The following is a 20,652-nucleotide window of genomic DNA, read 5'->3' on the forward strand; positions in this document are numbered from 1 at the left end:
CCCTCTCCCTTTCCCTCTGAAATCAATAAAAAATATATTTTTTAAGAAAAGAAGAATCCTCTGCTTGCCTCTAAAATTAAACCACTATATTCTTGTGAAGTCATTTACTTCTGTTTTGTTTTTTGTTTTGTTTTTTTAATATATTTTATTGATTTTTTTACAGAAAGGAAGGGAGAGGGATAGAGAGTTAGAAACATCAATGAGAGAGAAACATCGATCAGCTGCCTCCTGCACACCTCCTACTGGGGATGTGCCCACAACCAAGGTACATGCCCTTGACTGGAATCGAACCTGGGACCTTTCAGTCCGCAGGCCGACACTCTATCCACTGAGCCAAACCGGTCAGGGCTACTTCTGTTTTTTTTATGCTTACTCCTATGTTTTCATGTTAGTAACTCTATTTTCTCTATGTTTTAGTGGAGTTTAAAAAAAATAAAATGTATTCATGTGTGTTATTCAGTTAACGTATTGAATCCAACTATGTGCTGTACTCATTGCTAGACTCTGAACAAGACAGATCAGGTGCTTGCTATCATAGAGCTTATATACTAACTGAGATGCAGACAATAAATAAGAAAATACCAGGATAATTCAGATGAATAGGGGGTAACTTTAAATGGGTAATCAGAAAAGGTCTGTTTTGGGAGGTGACATTAGAACTGAATGAATTGAAACCAGTCATAAGAATCTGGGGGAGCACTCTAGAAAGAGGGAACAGCAAAACTAAAGCTCTAAGGTGACCAGAAAGAAGGCCAGGATGACTGGAGTACAATGAGGAGAGGGAGAGAGAGATGGGCAACAAGGTCAGAGGGGCAGCCAGCAGCCAGGCCATTATAGGAACTTACAGGTCAGGGCAGTGATGGCGAACCTTTTGAGCTTGGCGTGTCAGCATTTTGAAAAACCCAAACTTAACTCTGGTGCTGTGTCACATATAGAAATTTTTTGATATTTGCAACCATCGTAAAACAAAGACTTATATTTTTGATATTTATTTTATATGTTTAAATGCCATTTAACAAAGAAAAATCAACCCAAAAAATGAGTTCATGTGTCACCTCTGACACACATGTCATAGGTTCGCCAACACTGTGTCAGGGTAAAGTGATGGATTTTACTTTTGAGTACAGTGGGAAACCATTGAAGGATTTTAAGTGACAATATATTATCTATATTTTTACAAGATCACTCTGCTGTGGGGTAAATGGATTATAAGGGACAATTATAAAATCAGGGAAACCGTTAAAAGATTATTGCAGTAAACCTGGTAGAAGTAAGTATGACTTAGACTAGGATGCAAATGCCAAGAAGCTAAACTGATTAAGGTGTAATTTGATGGTAGAATCTGTTGTACTTGCTGATAGATTTGATGGAAGGGGAAATTAAGGAGTCAAAGATGACTTTTGGATTTGGAGCTTGAACTATTGGGTGGATGGCTGTGCCTTTGGGAAGGAGTGTATAAGGGGTTATGGATAAAGGCCAGGAATATTTCTTTAACGGAAAACCTTCCATATGGAAACATGAAACCAAGATTATGGGGTTTCCCCTCACTGTATTTATTAAAATATTCTGATGTTATCAGCTAGATAATTGTTTTATAATTAGAATATAGAATGATTTTTTCCCCACATTCATATCAAATGGAGATCTTTGTACTGATTTGTACTTCAAGAAGTCTGCCCTTTTTATTATGTAACTAGAGGCCTGGTGCACGAATTTATTGCACTGGGGGGGGGGCGTCCCCTCAGCCCGGCTTGTGCCCTCTCGCAGTCCAGGACCCCTTGGGGGATGTCTGCCTGCTGGGCCTAAGCCAGCAGGCAGACATCCCTCTCGCATTCCGGGGCTCTCGCTCCCTACTGCCCATCTTCAGCGGAGGTGGGAGAGGCTACTGCCACCGCCGCTGCGCTCGCCAGCTGTGAGCCTGGCTTCTGGCTGACCAGAGCTCCTGCATTGAGCATCTGCCCCCTGGTAGTTACTGCTTGTCATAGCGACCGTTTGGTCCATTTGCATATTAGGGTTTTATTATATAGGATCAGACACTCCTTAAGCAAGCTTAATGTAATTGGATATGTAACTGTAAGATAAAGATGTTATTATTAAGATTTTTCTTGAAGTAGATTTCATGAATATTTTGTATTTGAGTTAAATTTACCAACATAATAATTTAAAATACAAAATCAAAACAGAAACAAGAGAAGTAGTTAACTATTCTAACTTTATTAAGAAAGTAAACTGAACTGTGATTTAGTCCAACATTTATATTCTACAGATAAGATGTTATAAATTGAAGATTTATTCCTGAAAATTTAGTTTTGGTTGAAATACCCAAGTTCATTGTCAAAATATACAAAAAGCATAAGTGTTTGCTCTTATAAACATTGGGTATTTTATCCAAATGCGTAATGTAAAGTTGTGTTGTAAGTTTCTTGTGGGAGATTTTTCCACATGAGATTGAGGCTCCTTCAAAATATCAGTAAATTTATACCTTCGTATTGTTGGAACCTGATATTTGGTATGAGGAATAAGATAGCTGTTGTGGAAACACCTCTGAAGATAAATGATTAAGTGAAAATGAAAAGTAGGAAACAGCAACCTTGTATATTACAGGATTGCCTCATATGAGAAGACTAGAGGCCTGGTACATGAAAATTCATGCACCTGAGGGCTGGGGTCCCTCAGGCCAGCCTGCCCCCTCTCACAGTCCGGGAGCCCTCGGGTGGGAGGCAACCTGGCAATCAGGGGAAGGCGATGGGCAGCTGCCATCTGAGGCTTGCCTGCACCTCAGGCTGGCCCTGGGCGCCTGGGGACTGGGGGACTCAGGAGGCAGGTGCACGGAGTGGCCGGACCCACCTGGGAGCGGGCCCAGCTGTGTTGCAACCTGCCGCCCTGGACCGTGCGCCTCCATCTTTGAGGGTGTGACAGTCAATTAGCATATTCCCTCTTTATTGGCTGTGGACACCTCCATCTTGTGAGGGTGTGATGGTCAATTAGCATATTCCCTCTTTATTAGATAGGCTATGTAAATATAAAGAATTAAATTCTTTATTTTCCCTGGCAAAAGCAGAGGTATGGTAACACCTGCAGATCGAATCAGTTTATTTTGATTCCTGGAACCTCCTCGTTAGCTCCATTGCTAATCAAATAGGGGAGGTGTTTGTCAGAGTTAGGAGTCACTGTGTGTGTGTGTGTGTGTGTGTGGTTTAAGTCAAAGAAATTTGGACACTTGATGACAAAATCAGATTAGTGAATTTTTCTGTTCCTGATCAGTGCAACCAAATCTTTTAACATTTTATTTGTTTTTCAGATGTTTGACACAGTGAAGCGATTAAGAGAAAAATCTTGTTTAATAGTAGCAACTGCATCAGGATCAGAATCTATTAGGAACGATGAGGTAATAACATTATAATAATGGTGACTTTCATCTCTGTCTTTGAACTTTGCTGGTATAAAGGAGCTGCTTCTTTCTGTTAGAAGGAACCTATTGTAAAGTACATGAGATGTCCATTTTCTGTTGTTCATTAAGCTGCTTCTTTTTTTAAATCCTTATCCAAGGAGTGAGGATATTTTATTCCTTTGATTTTTAAAGAAAGTGGAAGGGATGGGGGATGCCGAGAGAGGGAGAGAGAGAGAGAGAGAGAGAGAGAGAGAGAGAGAGGCATCGACATGAGAGAGACACATCAATTGGTTGCCTTCCACATACACACCGACCGAGGGCAGAATCGATTCTGCAACCCAGGTATGTGCCCTTGACTGGGAATCAAACCTGTGACCATCCGGTGTGCAAGCCAACATACTAACCATCGAGCCATGCTGGCCAGGGCTCATTAAGCTTCTGTATTGCAGGGATTAGTGGTACTTGACATGTAGTTATCCATTATAATACAAAGTCAGAGGAAATAGATGTGTAGTGGAGCTCTGTTGGAAATACTTCATTAATTTAAAAACTTTTAATATCTCATATTGGGATATGTCTTACAATCAGTAGCTTCTTATAATTTAATCAGCTGCATTCTTAGTGGAACATAGACAATGGTACATTTTAGATTCAATGAAATAGTAATATTTAGATTATTAATTTTCATAATATAATGAATCAGGTTTTGATTATTTTAATCTTAAAATTAGAATATTATTTGTATTTATTAAATCCTTTATAAAAGGAAAACACTGGGCTTAAGTTAGAATACATAATAAAAAATGCCAGTACAAAAGATGGCAGCGTAAGCAAATGCCTGTACTTGCTGCCTCCCACAACCACATCAAAATTACAACTAAAATATAGAACAACCATCATCCAGAACCACCAGAAAGCTGGCTGAATGGAAGTACTACAACTAGAGAAGTAAAGAATAAAGTACACTGAGACTGGTAGGAGGTGCACAGGCGCAGAAGGGGCAGGTCCAGCACCCATGTGTACCGCCTTTTTAATTGGGAGAGAAATTGCTTCTGCGAAGGCCGCCCTAAGGAGCAAGGGGTCCCAGCCCTACACCAGACACCCAGCCCAGGGTCCCAGAGCTGGGAAAACAAGTCCCTGCGCACTGTAAAAACCAGTGCAGCTTGGGACTGAGTAACACAGGCTGCTGGAGACCCAGCTGCTCCTCTTAAAAGGCCGGCACCAGAAACTGAATTTACAAAGCGGGAGCTTCCTCTGAGCTCCAGTGCCAGGTGAGGCTCTGGAGACCCAGACACATACAGGGAGAAACTGCACTGTCTGGCATCAGGGCAGGAACTCGGGGGCAGCTTTCTCCCAGACGGAGGTGCTTGCGTCAGTCATTATTCTCATGCAGGGACCTCCGTGGTTGCTGGGCTGACTGGCAGCCATTTCTGTTTGCTCCACCTGGTGATTCCCTTAGGCCCCGCCCACCCAACTTACAACCCCACCCAAGCTGTGCAGTGGCTTTTGCATATGAATGGCCTGCCTTTTCTCAGGCTAAAAACCTGTCAAACAAGCTGCAGCTGGGTCAGGGAGCTCAAACCTATCACCAGCCTGCCTTGCTTCACAGCTGGGCCTTGTCTGGGCACTTACAAACCTGATACAAGGAGGAGGAATCTGCAGATCTCTCTGTAGCTCCTGCTGGATGGCCCCAGGCAGTGGCTGACTTTGCATCTCCCTGGAGACCCAAGAGCCAGTGTACCCAGTGGTCAGAGTGAGATTATACCAGATTACAACTCTACACATTCACAAGCGACACACTCAAGGGGCAGACTCAGTGAGCACCAAAGCCCCACTGAAGCAAATCCTGCTCCATAGGAGTGTCTCCTGCACAGCAGCTCTTCCACTGTAGTCACAGCTGGTCCCCACAGCCAATTGGCCTGGGGGTCAATTCCTCCCAGTGATGCCAACAGCAATCAAGGCTCAACTACAGCAAGGGGTGCACCTAGAGCAGTGGTCGGCAAACTGCGGCCCCTTGAGTGTGGCTCTTCTACAAAATACCACGTGTGGACGTGCACGTACAGTGTGATTGAAACTTCGTGGCCACACTCAAGGGGCCAAAGAGCCACATGTGGCTCGCAAGCCGCAGTTTGCCGACTATTGACCTACAGTGTCCACCTCAAGTGATTGGGGAGCTGAGCCACTGGGCCCTATAGGACACCTACTATACCAGGCCACTCCATCAACTCAAGGAGACTTGGCAGCTACCCAATGCAGAGAAACAAACACAGGGAAGCAGCCAAAATGTGGAGACAAACGTCACAAATGAAAGAAATGGAAGAAAGCAAACTACTGGATGTAGAGTTCAAAACCACAGTTAGAAGGTTACTCAAGAATCTTCTAGAAACCTCCAAGGTACTTAGACTTTCAAGGATCTTAGTGAGAATGCCAAAAAAAATGGAAAAGGACCAGTCAGAAATTAAGTATACACTGACTAAAATAAAGAATAATATACAGGGATTCAACAGTAGACTAAAGGATCCTGAGAATCAAATCAATGATTTGAAATATGAGGATGCAAAAAACACCCGACCAGAAGAGCAAAAAGAAAAAATCCAAAAATATGAAGGTAGTGTAAGGAGCCTCTGGGACAACTTCAAGCGTACCAACATCTGAATTATGGGGGTGCTAGAAGAAGAGAGAGAGCAAGATATTGAAAAGCTACCTGAAGAAATAATGACAGAAAACTTCCCCTACCTGGTGAAAGAAATAGACTTACAAGTCCAGGAAGTGCAGAGAACCCCAAACAAAAGGAACCCAAAGGGGACCACACCAAGATCTTGGCAAAAGACAAAGAGAGAATCTTAAAAGCAGCAAGAGAAATGTAGTTAGTTTCCTACAAGGGAGTGCCCATAGGAATGTCAGCCGATTTCTCAACAGAAATTATGCAGGCCAGAAGGGAGTGGCAAGAAATATTCAAAGTGATGAATAGCAAGAACCTACAACCAAGATTACTTTATCCAGCAAAGCTATCATTCAGAACTGAAGGTCAGATAAAGAGCTTCACAGACAAGAAAAAGCTAAAGGAGTTTATCACCACCAAACCAGTATTATATGAAATGCTGAAGGGTATTCTTTAAGAAAAGGAAGAAGAAGAAAAAGATAAAATATATGACCAACATAATGGCCACAAATACGTATCTATCAACAATTGAATCTAAAAATCAAACAAAAAATCTGATGAACAAAATAAACAGGTGAATGGAATAGAACCAGGGGCATGGAAATGGAACAGACTGACGGTTCTCAAAGGGAAGGGTGTATGCGGGGGCGGGGAGGGGGGGTCTGGGGGGGTCTGGGAAGAGATTAGATCTTATATGTATGTATGCATTACCTATGGACACAGACAGTAGGGTGGCAAGGGCCTGGGGTGGGGTGAGAACTGGGTGGAGGGGAGCTATGGGGGAATAAAGAGGGGCATCCATAATAATCTCAACAATAAAGATTAATTTTTTAAAAATGCCAGTACATCTCAATAATATTGTTCAAGATCTTAGTCTTAACATCAGGTCTAAGAGTAACTGTTGAACATCATCAGATTGGCTTAAATTGGTTAAATGTCAGTGGTTCAATGATTAACAAATGATTTCAAAATTTTGTTTCATTTAATATTTTTCTTGATGTACCTGCATTGAGTATAAAAGACAGTTTATTAGGTATTTAAAGTATTTGGCCTTTATATTAAATTATTAAAGTAACCAAAGAAGCAGTTAGTTGCATGATATGATGGGAAAGTATGCTAATTTTGAGACTTAAGTTTTAATCTAGGCTTAAGGGATGGGGTAATCAATTTTATCAGACTGTTACTCTAGGAAATTTTGCCTGGCTGAACAGTATATGCAAATTATAACACTAGCTTTTACCTAATTTTTGTGATTTCATCATACCCAGATTACTCATGATAAAGAAAAAGCTGAACGGAAAAGAAAAGCTGAAGCTGCTAGGCTGCACCGCCAGAAGATCATGGCTCAAATGTCTGCCTTACAGAAAACCTTCATTGAAACTCACAAACTCATGTATGATAGTACATCAGAAATGTCTGGAAAAGAGGACTCCATTATGGAGGAAGAGAGGTAAAACAAAGCAAAACTAAAAATTAGCAAATCCATTTTTGGAAGAAAAGTACATATTCACTCCAATAACCTTTTTTCAAATATATTTTATAGTAAGAAATTACACTATTTTTAAAGACAAAAAGATAGGAAGATGTGAACAGAAGTAATAGAAATTGACTCCTGTTGTCTTATATACATGGGCTTTTTTAGATACACATTTACATATCAGTTCATATATTCCACATCATTTTTATTATCTATATTAATAAAAGGGCAATATGCTAATTAGACCAGACGTCTTCTGGACGTCCTCCCTGACAAAACCAGGCCCGGGCGCTTGTGGCTGTGGCTGGCCCAGGTGAAGCCGTCTACAGCCCCAGGCACCTGCAGCTGGCCAGGCAAAGCCACCCACAGTCCGGACACCTGCGGCCCAGCCCAGGCAAAGCCAGCCCAAGTCCCAGGTGCCTGCAGCTGGCCAGAGGGAGGGAAGCCCAGGTCCCAGGCGCCTGCGGCAAGCCATAGGAGGGAAGCCTGGGTCCTTGGTGCGGTCTCCAAGTCAGAGGCGGTTAGGGGTGATCAGGCCAGAGGGGAGTAGTTAGGGGCGATCAGGCAGGCAGGCAGAGATGGTTAGGGGCAATCAGGCAGGTAGGCAGGCGAGCAATTAGGAGCCAACGGTCCTGGATTACGAGAGGGATGTCCTCCAGGGAATCCCAGATTGGAGAGGGTGCAGGCTGGGTTGAGGCACCCCCTCTCCCCAGCCATGCATAAATTTCATGCACCAGGCATCTAGTCTATGTATATAAAAGCCTAAGTGACTGAACGATTAGTCAACTGATTGCTATGATGCACACTGACCACCAGGGTGCAGACACTCAATACAGGAGCTGCACCCTGGTGGTCAGTGCGCTCCCACAGCCAGCCTCCTGCGGCCGGCCAACTTCCTGCAGTGCTTCCTCCCAGCTGGCCAACCTCCCGTGGTCCCGTCCCCTGGCCAGCCGGCCCCAATTGGGACTGGGTGAGACGGCCCCAATCAGCCCCGATCGCTGGCCAGGCTGAGGGACTCCACCCGTGCACAAATTCATGCACCGGGCCTCTAGTTTCTAATAATGATTGCAATTATTACAGATTGAAAAAGTCCTTCACCAAAAGGTGGTATATATATATATATATATATATATATATATATATATATATATATATATATATATTAAAGAGATAGAAGACAATGCATATAGTTGTCATGGATAGCACATTGGAATGGGAATATGTAAGTCTGATTTTCTGAGTCCTGACTATGGTATGCTCTTGGGAAAAAGAGCATTATCATCAATTAGCCTTTTGAGAGCCATGGTTTGTGGGCTGTATATATAGATACAGTCAGAAAAGGGAGGAGGCAAAATAATGGTAGTTCGAAAAGCATTCCAATTTAAAATATTGTAAATACTTCCTATCCTTATTTTTAAAAACAAGCTTTCACAACTCTTTAAAATAATTTGTCTTGTGGATACTTTTGGGAAATTGTTTTGCAGTAACAGTAGAAACATTATACTCCACATAATGTGTCTGTAATCCTGAAGCTGAGCATGCTAGCAAACTATAAACAATGATGACTGTATATTTTAAAGATTTTTTTAAAAAATGATATGAAGGTAAGCTATCTTGGCTGACGGTGGTAATAACACTAGAAATTAATACAAAACTTTAAAACAATAAGCAGAAAGTCCCAACTCTCTAGTTTTACATATTAACAATGTACTATTTAGAAAGTAATGGAAAAGAATGCTGTATATTTATCAAAACAAGGAAATGTATTCAGGGTTAATTAATGGCTTTAATGCTTTCATTATTTCTTTTTATTGCCTGATAGATTGCACAAAGATTATGAATGTGCTCTCATTAAAAACAACTCAAATTAATAAGTCCCCTTTGACCATTCTCTATATTCCTGATTTTTCTTCACAGATAACCATTGCTATACATAATTTTTGTTCTAGACCTCTTCTTTTGTTTTCAACCATTTATTAACAGGTGTACATAAGGAAATAATGAGTCTTGTGTTTTTTAGCGGCTTATTTTTATTTTAGCATACCTTTTGTTTTCTAACTTGCTTTTTCCCTTCACTGTTTTACAATTTTTTTCATGTCAATATATATAGATGTATAGTATAGAGTCTACATCATTCTTTAAGACTGCTGCATAGTTTTCTATACTGTGAACATATACACAATATTTACTTTGGACATTTAAGTTTTCCCCTTATTTCCAAACTTTTTCTTATTATAAACAACGTGTGTGTGCAGAACATTTTTTATGTGCCCCCTTTTGCAATTGTACAAGTACTTCTCAAGGGTGGAATCTAATAAGTGAAAGGGCTAAGTCATAATTATTTAAAATTTTAATAGATACTGCCATGTTTCCCTCCAAAGTAGTGTTACCAATTTCTACTCCCAACAGTATATGAGAGTGTCTATTTTCCTCATTCTCACCAATACTTAATATATCGGTACTTGAAAATGTTGGATATAATCAAAATTGGTGTCAGACCAAATTTTCCTGATTACTAGTTAATACCAGGTTGGATATCTTTCATATGATAGTTCACTAGCCTGCTACATTTTGTCTTCCAGGAATTGGCTGTTATTATCCTTTGCCCATCTATTGAGTGTGTTGCTTTAGTCTTACTGATTTATAGAAGTCCTTTAAAATTATGGATACTAAACTTGTTGCATGTTTTTCATATTCCTGTTTCTTTAACATTAATTATGAAGTTTAGCCATAGAGAAGTTTTCAATGTTGATAAAACAGATTTATTAGTCTTTTTGAGTTTTAACATTTTATATTATGTTTAAGAAGGCTTTTCCTATCCCAGAGTCACAAATATAGTATTACATTTTTAAAACAAAAACAATTACATAGTTATGTTAATTCACTTTCCTCTAAAAATCAAATAATAGAGTTAAAGCTGAAGTTCTATTTGAGCACTTACCCAAACCCTGGACCCCTTTCTGCCCTTTTTCAGAGATACAAATTTTATATAGACCTTGTCATAGTTTTTTACTGTGCTATTACACAACAAATATATGCAGCCACAAGAATCATATAGTGTCATTCAGCCTTTTGTTTTATTTGCATAGTATATGGCATTATGTACATATTCTGCAACTTTGCACATGATAGTATGTTTTGGAAATTTATATATGTTGTTAGACTGTTTATCAGTCTTGGCATTTGGGCAGCCATTCTTTTTCCTGCTCCATGAATTGCAGGCCATTTAGCATCTCTGGTCCCTCATACACTAAACACTAGTGGTGTGCCCTAGTCCTTATGATAACCAAAAACTAAACCTTACCCACATATTGCTGGATGCCTTCTAAGAGGTGGTGCCACCCCTAGCTGAGACCCACCTTTTAAAAACTGCATAGTATTCTGTATTATGTAATTCCATTTACATTGATAATGAACATTTAAATTATTCCCCATTTATTGAATGATCTATGACATTTTAGAGAGTTTCTTGTACAGATAGAAAGGTAGTATTGCAGAGTAGTTCAGAACATTGCCTAGGAAGTCAGACCACTTGGGTTAAATCCTGGCTCTGCTATTTCCTAGTGATACGTCATTAGGTAAGTCTCTTAATATCTTTGGCCTCAGTTTCTTCATCTGAAAAATGGAGGTAACAATAGTACCTACCTCAGAGGGTTGTTGGAAGGATTAAATGGGTTAACATAATGTAAAGAATTTGAAAGTGTGCCTCACATCACAATTAGTGCTTAATAAATATTTACTGTTATTATTATTATTACATTATTAGAGGCCCAATGCACAAAATTCGGGCAAGGGCCTTGGCCCTGGACCCTGTCTACCACCTCTGCAGCTGGGGGCCTCTGCCATGGCCTAAAGTGTAACATTTTTAATAGCTACCAAAACAGAATAGAAACTTAAATTACTAATAAGAGGAAATGGATAAAACTATTAAAGCACATATAGTAAGAGTACTGTGCAGCCGTTTAAAAATAAAGTTTCTAAAAACATTTTAATGACATAAAATATTGAAATATAAGTGAATAAAAGCAGTATGCAAATGTATATATGTAATATGATCTTAATTATGTAAAAATGTTCTAAATAGAAAGACTGGAAAGAAATACACAAGTAATTATTTCTAGGTTGTGAGAGTATAATGCATCTTACTTTCTTCTTTATACTTTTCTAGATTTTCTAAATTTTCCTAATAAGTATGTTTTACTTTTATAATCAGAGTAAAAACAGATGCCTAGCTTCTTGGTACATTCCACTTTGTGATCTGCTCTTTTTGCACTTAGCAATACAAAATGTACTTTATAATAAGCAAATTCACTAATAAAAGCCAGAAATATCAGGGGGTGGGGGGGATTTTAAGCTAATATTACTAAATATAATTTTTATTTTGTCTTTATTAAAGTTCTTGCCCTATGATTACTTAAAATCTACCAAGATATAATACAAGTGACCAAAACATGTATCCTCATTTCTGGTCGTTTCTCTTGGTAGCACCCCACCAGTCAGTGACTACTCTAGAATTGCTTTGGGTCCTAAACGAGGTCCATCTATTACTGAAAAGGAGGTGCTGACATGCATCCTCTGCCAAGAAGAACAAGAGGTGAAAATAGAAAATAATGCCATGGTATTATCGGCCTGTGTCCAGAAATCCACCGCCTTAACCCAGCACAGGGGGAAACCCATAGAATTCTCAGGGGGTATGTATTGTTTAATAAATATACTTTTGAGCATTTCTTTTCATATTATATAATTAGAAAAACTACTATCTGGAAGAACTTTGGGAGCAAGATTGTATTTAGCCTTATTTGGTCAAATCACAGTTTACCTATATGTAAAATGGACTCTTGGGTCTTTACGTGCCATACTGGCTTTGTTTTATTTTTTAATTTTAATTCTTGTTAGCTCTCTCTCTCTCTCTCTCTCTCTCTCTCTCTCTCTGCTCCCCTCCCCATTTCTCATTGCTCTTATCATTTGAAAGTAGGATGCAAGTATCATGATTTTTCATCCCTAAATTTTTCCACATGCATTTTCTAAAACTAAGGACAATCCGTTATGTACTACCATACCATTATAACTTTAAGAAAATTAATAACATTTCAGGAATATTACCTAATACAAAATCAATACTTGAATTTCCCCAACTACCCTTAAAACATCTTTTATTAACTAGACATTTTCATTTAGGATCCAGACATGTTTTATGTGTTGCTCTAGTTGTGTCTCTTTTAGTCTATTTTAATCTAGAATAGTCACTTGCCTTTTTTCTTTCCTTGATAATAACTTTTTTTGAAGAATGCAAGACAGTAGTCTTATACAGTGTCTTACATTGTGGATATGTCTGATTGTTGCCTCATCATCAGGTTCCTGGTAAGCATTTTCTTGGCAAGAAATTAATTAGCCAATGTATTGCACTTATATCACAACAGGAGATAGCTTTATTTTTAAAATACCCTATTGATTTTAACATTTACTGAATACTTACCATATGCCAGGCACAGAATAAGTGCTTTCTGTGTATTTAATCACTTAATCCATATAATAGCCCTATGAATTAGGTACCAACATGGGCTCCATTTTATAGACGAAGGAACTGAGGCACAGAGAAGTAAATTGCCCAAGGCCATGACTTATAAGTACGTAATGAAACCAAATTTTGAATCCTGTAGTGTGTGCTTTTATCCAGTGGATTAGAATGCCCCTAAATATCCCTTAAAATTACCCAGTCAAATTACAAAAGTAAATTGCTTGAGTCATAGATAATAACTTCAACAACCAAGATAATTCAACTTAAACCTAATGTTCAAAATAAAAATATAAATCAAGAATAGAACTAGTCATTAATCCATACTAATTTTAGAATCATTTTTATATTTTCCTCTTTTTAATTACTATTGAGAATACAGATTCTGCTATCATGATAGAGAGACACTTTTCTTGCACATACCTTAGAAAGTTTATGATTAGAATTTTAGATGTGATAACCTCTTCCCCCTACCCCCATTTTTATGACTGTGGGAGAGATGGATATAATACCTATCATTTTGTCTTCCTATACCAGAATCCCTGGACCCACTTTTCATGGATCCAGACTTGGCATATGGAACTTATACAGGAAGCTGTGGTCATGTAATGCACGCGGTGTGCTGGCAGAAGTAAGTTGTCTTTCTGACATATTCTTGAAAGAAACTAGGAATATTGAAGTTCACTAAAGGCCACAAAAAAGCATATTTTCTCATGTCTTCTTTCCTTCCTTCCTTCCTTGTTTGAATAATTGAAGTGGTTTTAATTACTAATTTTGTTTGTATGATACTCATTACATTACCACCCGTAGAAATTGGTGTGTAAAGTTACAAACTTGAATTTCACTTCATTCATCATTCCTTTGCACTTGTTCTTTTTTTATTAATATATCTTTAAAATTGATTTCAGAGAGGAAGGGAGAGGGAGTGAGAGATAGAAACATCGATGAGAGAGAATTATTGATCAGCTGCCTCCTGCACGCTCCCTCCTGGGGATAGAGCCTGCTACCCAGGCATGTGCCCTGACCAGGAATCAAACGGGGACCTCCTGATTCATAGGTCGACACTCAACCACTGACCCACACCAGCCGGGGTGCACTTGCTCTTCACAAACTAATTAGTTGCTCAATATTTGTGTAAAAGAAACAGTAACCTTTATAAAAATTTCATTCCCCTCAAAAGAGAGTGAAACATACTTTTTAAAATATATATATTTTTATTGATTTCAAAGAAAAAGGGAGAGGGAGAGAGAGATAGAAACATCAATGTTGAGAGAGAATCACTGATTGGCTGCCTCCTGCACGCCCCCTACTGGGGATCAAGCCCGCATCGTGGACATGTGCCCTGGACCAGTATCGAACCCAGGACCCTTCAGTCCGCAGGCCGCCGCTCTATCCATGGAGCCAAACAGGCTAGGGCTGAAACATACTTTTGAGATAGAATAGGACAAGAAATTCTAGTTCTATCTCTGAAAGAGATAACAATTCAGAAATGTAATTACTGGGAAATCTTTTGTATAGGCTTTACTCTTTTGGCATTGTATTAAATGCATAATTTTCCTAATTAGCCAATGGCTACTTCAGTTGGTCATTGGAAACTGAAGAAAATAGTGTCTACATTCTATCTCCATGTTGTTGAGGCAGGAGATAAGTTATGATTAAGCAAAATTATTTTAAAATCTTTTTCTACCCTGCTGAATCCTTCAGTTTTACCCCAATAGAATGGGCACCCTATTTCTTCTATAATTGTAATTGTGTATTTTTGCATGTGGGTTTTATACATGTACATTGAGACCAAAATTTCAGATTTTTCTCACTTGGATTAGAACAAGGATACATGAGAATGGATCTGTGTCTTGGAATTTTGCAGATATTTTGAAGCTGTACAGCTGAGCTTTCAGCAGCGTATTCATGTTGACCTTTTTGACTTGGAAAGCGGAGAATATCTTTGCCCCCTCTGCAAGTCTCTGTGCAATACTGTGATCCCCATTATTCCTTTGCAACCTCGAGCAATAAGCAGGTATATTTTAATTTATGTTTTGGTTAATTTTATAAAAAGATATCTTTAATTTTTTCATTATGCATATTTTGGTTAGATTACTAGTTTCTTTTTTGGTATTTAAAGTAATATTTTTTAATTTCATAACATGCTACTTGAAAATATGATTAAAAATAGCTCCAATTCTTGGAATCTAAAATAATTGGAATATTCATTTACTCAAATCTATGGGGTTTTTTGTTTTGTTTTTTGTTTTTTTTCAAATCTATGTTTTATGTAAATCTTCCAACTGAATTGGTACTTCCAGATAGTAGCAATAGAATTTTAATCTCTGTCAGCATTCACAGAAGGAGAAAAGGTGCAAAGATTTGTTTTTTTTCATATAGTTCTTTGCCACCGTTAGATTTGCTATTTGGAGTTTGGTTCCTCTAAATGTCTTTGTATTATTAATTTTAATTCTGTTTTTTGGCAGATCCAAATGTTAGCAGTTTAGAGACATGGGCAAAATGTTAACTATACAAGTAAATAAAAAATACCTGATTCATCTTGTATCTTTGGATAGTTTTTGAACATTTAGACTAAGTTTATATTCTGACTATCTGTAACTGCAGTTTAACAGCAAATTAATTAGTTTTTAATGAAAACTAGAACACTCACTTGTGTATTTCTTTTTCTCACTGTTCTACTTGATGATAATAATACTATTTATTGTAACTATTTTAGTTTCTTTTAAAACTTATTGAATTTGTAATGATAACATAAAAGAAAATGGTTTTGTTAATAAAATACTTTTAACATTTTTCCACAACAAAAGAATTAAAAGGTTATAGATTTACAAGTAGGGTCGATAAGTAGCTATTTCTCTACTATTCCATTCATTAGAAAATCTAATTTGGAAATTGTCATCTACTCAACACGTGGGAATATAGAATGTCATCTGTTTGGAAAATGGTGGCATCAGAACGATTTATCTGTCTTTCTTCCAGTAATTGATATGTTCTAGACCAGCCGTGGCCAAACTACGGCCCGTTTGAAATGAATAAAACTAAAAAAAAAAAGACCGTACCCTTTTATGTAATGATGTTTACTTTGAATTTATATTAGTTCACACAAACACTCCATCCATGCTTTTGTTCCGGCCCTCCGGTCTAGTTTAAGAACCCATTGTGCCCCTCGAGTCAAAAAGTTTGCCCACCCCTGTTCTAGACACTCTACTAGGTTATTTTGTTAAATAGTCTAATGACGTAGGTACTATTTCCATTTAAAGATAAGGAATGTGTGTTTTTTTCAACAAGACTGTGAATAGTTTTTATTTATCCCAAGAAAGACCTAGGATTTGAACCCAGACCTGACTCCAAAGCCATACCTAACTATACAGGTGAAAACAAAGATAAAATAAATCATAATAAAATATAGTGATTTTCCAACTTCTTGTTAGCCTTTTTTACATAATGGCTCCCCAAATAAGGATTCTTAAACATAGGAATTATTCTCTGCAGCCGTGGTTCTCAACCTTACTAATGCCGTGACCCTTTAATACAGTTCCTCATGTTGTGGTGACCCCCAATTTCATTGTTACAAATTGAACATCATTAAAGCATAGTGATTAATCACAAAAACAATATGTAATTATATATGTGTTTTCCGATGGTCTTAGGCGACCCCTGTGAAAGGGCCGTTCGACCCCCAAAGGGGTCACGACCCCCAGGTTGAGAACCGCTGCTCTACAGGAACATTCAGCACCTTCTTTAAGAATACGATGCTTCAGGGCAATTCTTTCTCAAGTTAAACTGATCCTTACAACTGGTTCTCTGAACCCTGTGACGTTTTTTAAGCTATAGTAACAGTTTTGTTACTTAGGATCTGAAATACATAATTATACATAACATTTTTATTAGATAATAGAACTTACCTATGTAATTGTTTGCCACTTTTATTTTTAGAAAATCAACATCAGTATAATCTAAGATTATTAAAGTTAAGAGCACATAAAAACTTTATCAAAACTAATAATAAACTAGTATTGTTTTTAAAAAATGGTCATAATTAGTCATAGTACATTGAGAACTAAAAGAATTCTTAGATCAAGTTTCTACCTAGATATGTGAATTTGGGCACAGTTTATTATATATTTTAACTTCACTGTCATTTAATTAGCAAATTCCTATTTTAAAGTCCTTTTTGATAACACTGTTTGTGGTTCCCCTTGCTTGTTAATAATAGTTTGGATCAAGTCCCTGCCTGTATGGAATTGACATTACAGAGAGGAAAGACCAACAGAAACATAAATACGAAGTGTTGTGCAAGAAATACTGTAAAAAAACCAAAGCATCAGAGTAAAGGACTAGAGACATACCAATGCATGAGACTAATTATAGACAGAGTTGTCAGGGAGCTTCTCTCAGAGACTTGAATGAAGGGAAGGACAAGCAGTGCTACTCTGGGAAAAGAGAATGCCACACACAGGCATTATCAAGAGCCAGGGCCCTATCTCCTCGTATCAGTCAAGATTCAATGAGGGAAGCTGAACCACTATTGTGGGAGGCATTGGGGAAGTGAAGGTCTAAAGGGGGAATTGGAAGATAAGAGGTGTCCACCCATTAGTCCCTCTGAGGAGGTAGGCATGTCCAATTGTAGAAATAGGATTGTGAGTAGGTTGCTGGTGGAAAAATCTGTGGTGAGCTCTTGCCTAAGAAGGTTCACATTCAAGCATCTAATGAAGATACATCAGTGAGATGAGACGTTCCAAAAAGAGCAGAGAGGTAGAGTGAAGGAGAGGTGGGCAACTACAGACAACTGGAACCTACTGACACCTTTATGTCTGCCCATAACTGCATCTAACCATGATGACTGTCAGAGAGTAATGGCTGCTGCTTTATTTCTGCCTTCCAAATCTCATTCAAATTCCTGTTCTGGCAAAATCAAGCCCAGAATCATACAGGGAAGAGGATTCTGAGGAACCCAGGCCTAGCGTAACCAGGTTTTCATAGTACAAACCACCATTTTCCAAATGCAATTATTAAGAGCTCATAACTACCAATCAGAAAGGATATATGCACCCCTATGTTCATAGTAGCACAATTTACAATAGCTAAGATTTGGAAACAGCCTAACTGCCCATCAGTAGATGAGTGGATTAAAAAAACTGTGGTACATCTATTCAATGGAATACTACACTGCTGTAAAAAAAGAAGGAACTCTTACCATTTGCAACAGCATGGATGGATCTGGAGAGCATTGTGCTAAGCAAAATAAGCCAGGTGGAGAAAAATAAATATCACATGATCTCACTCATTTGTGGAATATAATAAACAACATAAACTGATGAACAAAAGTAGAGCCAGAGTCTTAGAATCATCAAGCAGACCATCCAACCTCAGAGGGAAGCCGGGGGTGTGAGGGGGGGGGGGTAAGAGATCAACCAAAGGACTTGTATGCATGCATATGAGCATAACCAATGGACACAGATAATGGGGGGGTGAGGGCATGTTCTGGGGGGTGGAAAGGCTGGGGAGAGGTCAATGTGGGAAAAAGGAGACATGTAATACTTTAAAAAAAAAGAATTAAAAAAAAGTTCATAACTAATGGGGATGTTGTGAAAAATAAATGAGACGTAATCCATGTAAAGAAGAAAAAAAAAAGAGCTAGGGCCCTGAGGTAGGAACACAGCATGTTCAAGGCACAGCAAGAAGGCAGCATGGTTGGAATGGAGCAAGTGAAAAGCCAGATCAAAAAAGGGCTATGAATGAGCTAAGATTATATTTTATGTGTGATGGGAAACCATTGGAGTGTTTTGAACAGGGGAGTGATCTGATCTGATTTACATTTCTAAAAGAACCCTCTGGTTCTGCTGTATGATGCATACACATATAATAATGAAACACCCTTGCGGAAGCAGGAACTAGTTTATTGAACTAGTTCAGATATGACTTGGATTAGGTTAATAATGGAGGTAGAAAGAGGTGATCAATTTAGGATATATTTAGAAGGCAAAACCTGTGAGACTAGCTGATAAATTAGAATGTGGAGTGTGAGGGAATCAGAGAAATCAGTGGCAACACCTAGTTTTTTATTTGAGCAACAAGGATGGTGATTCCAGCCCTGGCTGTTGTGGCTCTGGTTAGAGTGTTGGCCCATGCACCGAGTGGTTGCAGGTTTGATTCCCAGTCAAGGGCACATATCTGGGTTGCAGGTTGCTCCCAGGTAGGGGAGCATGCAGGGGGCAACTAGTCGGTATGAGATCTCAGATAGATATTTCTCTCCTTCCCTCCCTCCTTTTCTCTTTGAAAAAGCAGTGTGAAAAAATATATTTCCAGTGAGGATTAACGAAACAGACAAACAAAAAAGAATGGTGATTCGATGGGAATATGGGTGGAATCTTACTCCTTGTACTTTTAAAATTCCCCTCCCTCCCAAAACTATTTTTTAGGCACATGTGTTCTATCACATAGGCAGTTAATCTGGAGGAATTTGACTTTTCTTCTTTTTAAAAAAATATTTTTATTTATTTTAGAGAGTGAGGAAGGGAGAGGGAAAGAGAGAAACATTGATGTGATAGAGAAACATCAATTGGTTGTCCTGTGTGTTCCCCGACCAGGAGTGGAACCCGCAACCGGGTGGGTGTGTGCCCTGACTAGGAATCAAATCTGTGACCCTTCAGTGGACAGGATGATGCTCCAACCAACTGAGCCACACCAGTCAGGGCAGAATTTGACTTCTTCATATAGCCATTTATCAAGGGAAGAACTCCACAAATTCAGCTTTTCAGCTTGACTTTGTGCCAATGGCTTTAATAAGTTTTCAATATCTCTTTTCAGTGAGAATGCAGAAGCTCTTGCTCAGCTTTTGACCCTGGCACGATGGATACCAACTGTTCTGGCAAGAATATCAGGTTATAATATAAAACATGCTAAAGGTTTGCTTAAAATTATCTTTTACTTAGCTATGTGGGATTTAAGTATCAGAATCTATAAATTTTCTAAGAAAAATGTACTTATTGCTCTTAAGATATAGTTTAAAAGTCTATATTTGTTAAGTATCAGAAAATAGAGGTTTTTAAAACCCTAAGTTTAGTTTTAAACACTTTACTTGATTTAATAATTTTTTTTATACTGGGAGGCAGGATAGACAGTGATTAATCTGGAGTCACACTGCTTGGGTTTGAATCTTATATCCATCATTTACTGTTCTTATGATCGTGGACAAGTTACTTACCCTCGACTTTCTAATTTATAAAGTGGGAATAATAATATTACCTATCTCATTGATTAAAGTGTTGAGTTATCCTATGGAAAGTAGAGCTGTAAATACTATATGTGTTAGCCATTACTATTACTAGTATTATTAATGTTATCATTAATAGTAATTACAAAAACAACATTTTAAAACTGTTCTCTCATATATATATATATATATATATATATATATATACATATACATATATATATATATATATATATATATATATATATATATATATATATATATACTTACATACAGTTGGAGATAAGACTACCTAAAGACTGAGAAATAAACAATTCAGACAGATTAAGGAGAGAAATCAAAATTTGAAGAGTGATTAATATAGGCATTGAGTTTCCTGGGTTTCCCC

The 20,652-nt window shown here is 38.1% G+C and overlaps 1 protein-coding gene across 4 annotated transcripts in view; it reads left to right on the top strand.

Moving 5' to 3' along the window:
- UBR1 (ubiquitin protein ligase E3 component n-recognin 1) overlaps positions 1-20,652 on the top strand; it is a 145,649-nt gene that overhangs the window by 80,104 nt on the left and 44,893 nt on the right. For 3 of the 4 annotated variants that reach the window (XM_059703687.1, XM_059703708.1, XM_059703717.1), the window contains exons 28-33: positions 3,302-3,388; positions 7,322-7,503; positions 12,016-12,221; positions 13,583-13,676; positions 14,913-15,062; positions 19,859-19,956. In XM_059703687.1, coding sequence (XP_059559670.1) covers positions 3,302-3,388; positions 7,322-7,503; positions 12,016-12,221; positions 13,583-13,676; positions 14,913-15,062; positions 19,859-19,956 — 817 coding nt within the window. The remainder of the gene's footprint in view (positions 1-3,301; positions 3,389-7,321; positions 7,504-12,015; positions 12,222-13,582; positions 13,677-14,912; positions 15,063-19,858; positions 19,957-20,652) is intronic. The other variant, XM_059703698.1, reaches the window with a different exon arrangement.

This window comes from Myotis daubentonii, chromosome 1 (assembly GCF_963259705.1).
Source record: "Myotis daubentonii chromosome 1, mMyoDau2.1, whole genome shotgun sequence".
NCBI classification, from domain to species: Eukaryota; Metazoa; Chordata; class Mammalia; order Chiroptera; family Vespertilionidae; genus Myotis; species Myotis daubentonii.